This window comes from Urocampus carinirostris, chromosome 1, assembly GCF_059441175.1.
Source record: "Urocampus carinirostris isolate Australia breed hairy pipefish chromosome 1, RoL_Ucar_1.0, whole genome shotgun sequence".
NCBI lineage: Eukaryota > Metazoa > Chordata > Actinopteri > Syngnathiformes > Syngnathidae > Urocampus > Urocampus carinirostris.
Window position 1 is genome coordinate 74377319 of NC_142349.1, and position 7320 is coordinate 74384638.

Here is a 7320-nt window from a genome sequence, read left to right on the forward strand (position 1 = left end):
TGCAAGCGATGCGGCTCCCAGCCGACTCCAAATAGTTGACCATCCTTGCTCCTTGTAATTCTCATCTTATCTCAAATATTTCTCTACCCAAAGTATTTTTAAAATGTATGTTTACTGTAGCTCATGTATTTTTAGATTTTTTTTTTTTAGGTCAAAGAGCTTTTTCTATAATTTTTTCCCCCAATAGGAGACACTAAATACTGTCCCTTTAAGGATTGATCCCAGAAACTGCCTTTATTTGCTGAAAAAAAAATCACAATAAGAAACATACTGTCAATTGGCTTTAACAACAAAATAGAAAACGTTGCTCTCAATGTGGGCGCGGTCACGAGGTAGGCGTGGCCATGTGCAAGGAGTAGGCGTGTCCAGGAAACAGCAGCAACGTAAAGAACCGTCTCTCGGCCAATCGCACGCTGTCAGTAAATCCGTAAATAGTCATGGCCGCCCACGCTGGCGAGTGGGGCTGCTCCAGGAAGTCGCTGTGACAAAAGGGGCGGGGCTTAATAGACAGGCCACGCCTACACGCGGGTCAACGCTTACCTGATTTTCCCGACGAGCGAGGTGACCTTTTCAGGAAGTAGCAAGCCTCGTACGGACAGGAAGTAGCTGTTGGCGGAATCGACCAATGGCTGTGGACACGCCATGGTAGACAGGAAGTTGTCGGCCTTTGCATCGTCGCTACAGGGGGGCGAAAAGTCAGGGAGCCCAGCCTTAACGAATTAAGTCCCATCTCCTCACCAATTTATTTCGGATTGGACAGCTCCCAGCCAATCCAGGAATTCGAACGGATCATATGAACGCAAGTCAGGCGAGGGCGGAACGGGCCGGCACGAATGGCTCACCAGCCTACTTAGGACTTCCGGCGTGTGCCGCGACCAATTGGATTTGGAGAGCAGCGGCTCCAGAGCTGCGGCGCCCCCTGTGGACGAACGTCTTATATTAAAATGTGTCATTAGCGTTCAAACAAAGTCCAAGATTTGACTCCTTTCTATGCGTTGATTCATGTATTTCTTTTACTCTTTGTCCTCACTGTATGGCACTTTCAAAAAAGACACCAAGCCTATTGACCGATTACACGGGCCTTCAATAGAAAAAAAGCATATGAAAGACCAAAAGTGTGTCTCAAAGGGAGGCAGCTCCCCATCAAAGAAGAGCTGGCTCCTGTATGTCACTTCAAAGAGACAGCTATGTTTGCAAACGATATATCACTATCTCGAGGGAGCCGGCTCAAAGACTTTACATTTGCGAAGGACATACTATCTAAAAAGGGAGCTGACTCCTGATTCACTTCAAAGATCTGTTATGTTTTTGACAACCCATCTCTATTAAAAAGAGGCTGATCACTTTAAAGAGCCAGCTCATTGTGCTTTACATATTGGTGGGGGAGTAGCCCCCCTTCGTTCGCTTCAAAGAGCCGATCACATTTAATAATGACACGTCACTATCTCAAAGGGAGCCGGCTTTTGATTGGTCAAGAGCTGGCTTTTGTCGTTCACTTCAAAGAGCAGTTAAATTTGCCAATCACTATCTTGACGACTCCCCACCAATCAGGGGCCAGCTCCTGTTGTTCACTTATATTAGCCGGCTCACATTTGTGAACGACACGGCACTCTCTCTCAAGGGCAGCTGGTTCTGAAAATAAAAGGAAAAACCCCTAGCTAACAAATTAAGTTCACGAATTTAATTTCTTGTATTACCTTATTAGCAGACATTTTGTGTATAAAATAAATTATCTGCCACCACATATTGATAAGGATGAATGTTGCAGTGACTCAACAGGAAGGAAGCAAAGAGGGCAAACAGAACATTGTTTCTCAAAACATCAATTGTGCAATTTCTTGTTGCTCAGTAGACTGCCATGTTAGGCACGCTGCTCAAAAAACCAGCACCTGAAACAAAGCCAAAGTCTACCAGAAGGTGTCAGGAGCGAGTTACCTGATCCGGGCGCCAACAGGAAGTCCATCTTGAGGGGCACGCGTCTCGTCAGACCACAGAAAAGACGCTCGTAGCCTGGACTGCCGGGCGACATGCTCCCGGCACTCAAATCCACATCCACCACTAAGGGAGGGTTTCAAAATAGAAGATGAGCTTTGATAACAAGAAGTGGGCGTGTCCCAGAACAGTGACTAAGAAGGTCCCTCACCATGGGAGCCGTTCTTAGCCTTGCTCGCTTTGCCTTGAACGCCCAAAAGCTCGTACGAGTCTTTGTCCAATGAGAGGCAAAGGTGACCTGCAAACACAAAAAAAAAAACATTAGTGGTAATTTGCACAGATCACCACACGGGGGCGCTTGTTTTAGTCAAAAGAATTATAGCCCTTTCAGCAAAAACGGACGAAAAACAATCCATTAAAAACACAAAAAATGACCCCCAAAAAAACAACCCGGAAACGACCCCCAAAAAAACTACAAGCGACCAAATATCAACTAAAAACAAACCTGACCAAAAAAAAAGAAAAAAAATGGAAACATGACCAAAAAAACGATTGAAAACATGAAAAACAACCAAAAATGGACAAAAACGAAAATTAACCAAAAATGTCTGGGAAAACTATTAAAAGGCAATTCTGGCTCTTTTTGGAGGAAACGGCTCTTGTCGCCGAAACGACCAGTTGTACCTGAAAATCATCTGAAAGATGAACTAAAAATGACCTAAATCGACTGAAGAACAACCTGAAATAACATTGAAAAGTCAAAATTACCAAAAAAACAACACAAATGTGACTCCAAAAACCCAAGCCAAAACAAAAAAAATGTGGGGGAGAAAAATCAACTACAAACTACCATAAGAACATCCCCCCAAAATGGGCAAAAACATGAAAAACAACCAAAAATGGACAAAAAATATTATGAAAACCCAAAAATGACTAAATAGCTGCGAGATGGCAATCATGACTCTTTCGGCCCAGCGTACTAAAAGAGTCTGCTTTTTCGGCTCCCAATCGGCCTTTCAAATTTGTTATTGTTTTAATCCATAAATAAACAATAATAACGTAACATTGACCACAACAACTTTATCACTACTTTAAAAATATATATTATTCTACGATTTTCTAATGACCTTTTGTTTTTCACTCTAAAGTCAACTTGTAACGAGCAGTCTCCCATCGTTTATTTCAAAGAGCCGTTTTGTTTGTGAACAACACGTTCGTATCTCAAAAGTAGCCAGCCCCGAATTGGCGAGAAGCAGGATCCTGTGGTTCACTTCAAAAAGCTGGCTCATAGAACCATTCCATTCGCAAACGACACAATCCTGTTTTTTTAATGGTTTATTGGACAAAATGCAATAACGTTTCCATACAAATTCAATAGCAATGTTGCGTAAACAACAGTGTCTGAAATAACGTCTGGCCGGACGCCCGGGGCGAGCATCTTTTACGTCGGGCGTACAACTGACGAAACGTCACCGCCCGGGTGGCCGACAACTTTTTCAAGGGAAAAAAAAAAAAAAAAAGTTTTAATTTGGAAATTTCTGTTCGTTAGGCAATTTGCATACTCGGCAGCCAATCAGAAGCCCGCGTCGAATAACTTTGTGCTTCCGGACTTTCCCGAGCGTTATAAGGTCGTGCATTTGCATATCATTTTCCAAAGTAGAAGCACAGAGAGGATGAGAAAAATGGAGAAGTGGTTGAGAAACAAGCCAAAACCTCAGCCCCAGAAGAAAGATTCAAAAGAAGCTAACAAAATGGATGACGCAACAAAACATAAACGTACATTAAGAGCATCGTGAAAAGAGGAGTTCCAGGGCTTGTAGCAGACGACGCAACGCAAATATTGCATGAATGAAGATGAGTCAATACAGCTACATACTGATGGCAGATGGAAATCAGCCATGTCATATACATGCAATGAATTTTATAGGTAGATTTATAATAAATGTAATTTTAAAGTGTTGTTCTGTTATATATTCTGATATTCAAAACTTAATACTTTGAAACAATGGGTTTTTTTGCGATGAGTCGTCTTATTGTGTTTCAAAAAATGGGGCAGGCAACTTTATGGCTGGGCAGGCAACTTTTCAAGAGTTTTCTGTCCGGGTGTCCTGGAACTTTTTGTCACGAGTTTCAGATACTGGTAAACAATACAACAAATCAATGCATCAAACCAAAATACCCAAAAATTCAATCAAACACGCCAGGGGGAAAAGGTAAGTTCCATGAAAACAACAAGATATTATTGCTTTTAATGGCCTTGTTGTGCTTTGTCTACTGCTGTTTTATTTTCAAAGTATTTTTGTAGTCGTATTTTTGTATGATTTCTGCAGTTTTTTTACAGTATTTCCATTATAGATTTTTTGTAGTATATTTACTATTTTTGTAGTACTACTGGGGTTGTATTTTTCCAGCATTTCTCCTGCAATATTTCCGTAGTAGTATTTGTGTTTCTGCAGTGCAGTGGTTAAGCACATTCGCCTATCATGTGTAAGGACCCCAGTTCGAAACCAGATGGGTGCCACCAGGCTGTACTTGCCCAAGATACACCACAGAAAATGGTGCCCCTTCCATCCATGTGACTAAGGGATCCAACCACTAACCAACCAATTTGTATTTAGGTATTACTGTAGTAGTATTTTTATAGCATTTCTTATGAAGTATTTCTGTAATATTACTGTGGTTGTGTTTTGTAGATTTTCTGGTGTCGTATTTCTGTAGTAGTGTTTTTGTAGTGTACCTTTGCTGTCGTAGTATTTATATAGTATTTCGGTGTTTTCAGAATGAAAGCAGGATCTCTATAAGCACTAAATCTGGTATTTGGTTTTGTAGAAATTTTGTAGTTTTTCTGTAGTATTTTTGTTGTAGACACAGAAAGGTACAGTGGCGACAAAGTTCGCACCCCCAGTACTTTATTTACGTATATATATATATATATATATATATATATATATATATATTTTTTTTTTTTTTTATTATACTTTGATCATTTTCATCTATGCTGCCCACAGGCCCTAGTTTTCCCACTTTTTGGTCTTACCACGTGTTGTGAGGAAGGCGCAGTTGTCTTCCCCGATTCTCGTCTTGTAGGAAATGCCGCACACGCCTCCTGAAGCCAAAACCAGCACGGAAATCACCGGAAACGTGTCGGGGAAGTGCGAGGAAAGAAGCCACCTTTACCTACCGCGTCTCAAGCCGGCGTCCAAAAGCTCGTGAAGCGGAAGATCGCGGACCAGGTAAAAATCGTGAAAAATTCCCGACGCCTCGGCGAGCACCGGAGGCGCTTTGTTTTCGTCCGGAAGCAGAACCGTCACCTGGCAAAAAACCCACAAGTGTCATTTGCAACAAAAATCTGGCTATACAAAAGGAAAATCCGGTTCACCAGCAGTCCCAGAGGCCACCATTAGAGGCTGCTAAACACCAGAAACAGCACATCCAGGTTGCACATGCAAACTACTACAAGCAAAAAAAAAAACTGTACCGTATTTTCCGCACTATAAGGCGCACCTAAAAGTCTTCATTTGTTTCAAAAGCTGACCATGCGCCTTATAATACAGTGCGCCTTGTATATGGCTCAATATTAAATCGCAAGGTCTCGCAACTTACGCAACAGCCGCCGACTCGATTTTCCCCCGAACGTGGAGTAGTCCGCGGTGTATGCTGGGATTTATATACCGGCGTTTCATTGGCTAACCAATGTGTCAATCATCATTTGAATCGATCGCTATTGGCTAAAGTTATTCGGAGCCTCGGATAGGCTAGAGGGCCGAAACAAACCCTGCAATTGGCCGAAAAAGATGACTGAATAGCAAGCTTGCTGAACTACGCCATAAAGAAACATGTTTCATTAGTCTGTATTTGTAAACATTTTACTCTCCTGGATTGACTACACTCACGGTTGTAAGAAGACCATGATTGCGTATCATTATTGAACGTGAGAACTTAGGTGAGCTATGCGGCTTTATATTTTCCCGGTATCTTGTTTTAGAACGATCTTGATGTTGCTGTGATGAGTTGAGTGAATTAAACTCAATTCCAAGTGTTTATTGTCATATGCACAGTAAAGTTGCGAGCGAAAAAGAAAATAGAAACTAAGGAATGGTTGCCATTTCTTGAATTCCAAGACTTTAACCTTCCGAATGATATTTGAAATGACGCATTTAAGTGACATCGTACGGACACCGCATCCGCACGTGTCTACGACACGTATTTGCTTCTTTGCAAGCTTTGGGAATGTTAAGGGGGTATTCAGTTGGACTGAATCATCGGACTGTTTTGTCCACGTTCCCATTGTGGTGCCTTATAATCCGGTGCGCCTTATCTATGGAAGATATAGGACCAAAAACTATTTTTTTGGGGGTGCGCCCTGTAGTGCGGAAAATACGGTACTGTAAAACTTGTGTGTACGTTCATTTAAAGTTACATTAACTTCAATTTTAAGTGTATAGTAAGTGCAGTCAATATTCTCTTCATCTCTGTCAAGCTTAGCTAATAATAAACCTTACATACAAGCTGTGACAATATTAGATAGATAGATAGATAGATAGATACTTTATTCATCCCCGAAGGGAAATTCACAATTAGCCAATCACAATGACGTTGTTTTGCTATCAGTGACTGAGACCATCCAAATTAGAGGTGAAATGGGCAGGACGAGATCGGCTTTAAAACTAAACAAAAAAAAACATACAAATTGTTAAATGGCATATTCAATTTGAAATAAATGTATAAGATACGTGGAAAACTAAGGTTAACGGGAATGCAGTCTCCAGCACTCAAAACTTCATATTTTTACAATATGTTTTCATAATGAATTACTATTTGAACGTTTAATGCCTAGGAAGGTGTGTTTTACAAGTATTTAGGTTTCACCGAAGTTATTTTGGGAGAGCAAGAACTGACCAATTAGTTTTAAATGATTTCATATAGGGGAAATTGACTCGTTACAATGAGCAAGTGAGTTGTCTGTCCCCGTGTGCCGTGCGATTGGCTGGCAACCAGTTCAGGGTGTCCCCTGCCCACTGCCCGATGATTGCTGGGATGGGCTCCATCACCCCCGCGACCCTACTGAGGATAAGCGGTGCAGCTGATGAGATGAGACACGAGCAATTCGAACTACGGCGATAATACTGGAACAAATTAGGCTCGTAAGAAGAGGTACCACTGTATTTCTCAGTTTTTTTGTCTTGCTTTTCATGCTAAACACCGCGCAGGTGTACTCACCTGGTAGATGAAGTTGAGGCGGTCTATGTGCTCCCCAAGTTTGTCGTTAGGATGCAAAAGCGAAGAAGTTTCGCACTCAAGTTGACTTGTGGCGCTCATCCTTGCTTTTCAGCCAGGAATCGTCGCCACCGGAAATGACGTACCTATTTTCTTCATCTTCTTCAGCTG

The 7320-nt window shown here is 41.7% G+C and overlaps 1 protein-coding gene across 1 annotated transcript; it reads right to left on the bottom strand.

Annotated features, from left to right (window-relative positions):
- Positions 1 to 207: 207 nt before the first annotated feature.
- Positions 208 to 7317, bottom strand: rpp40 (ribonuclease P/MRP 40 subunit). Its single transcript, XM_088350785.1, has 8 exons — positions 7153 to 7317; positions 5114 to 5243; positions 4970 to 5038; positions 2144 to 2230; positions 1936 to 2058; positions 739 to 919; positions 541 to 678; positions 208 to 479 (listed from the first exon to the last, which is right to left on the bottom strand). Exons 1-8 carry the CDS (start codon positions 7249 to 7251, stop codon positions 326 to 328), a joined length of 981 nt encoding a protein of 326 aa, XP_088206911.1. The 5' UTR covers positions 7252 to 7317; the 3' UTR covers positions 208 to 325.
- Between the last annotated feature and the right edge of the window lie 3 nt (positions 7318 to 7320).

What these genes read in the sequence shown, in the direction of transcription:
- rpp40 (XM_088350785.1), bottom strand. Translation starts at nt 7,251, where the DNA reads ATGAGCGCCACAAGTCAACTTGAGTGCGAAACTTCTTCGCTTTTGCAT. An exon ending in GCCTCAACTTCATCTACCAG is followed by an intron (nt 5,244 to 7,152) that starts GTGAGTACACCT and finishes GTTTTTTGCCAG; the next exon opens with GTGACGGTTCTGCTTCCGGA. An exon ending in GGCTAAGAACGGCTCCCATG is followed by an intron (nt 2,059 to 2,143) that starts GTGAGGGACCTT and finishes ACCCTCCCTTAG; the next exon opens with TGGTGGATGTGGATTTGAGT.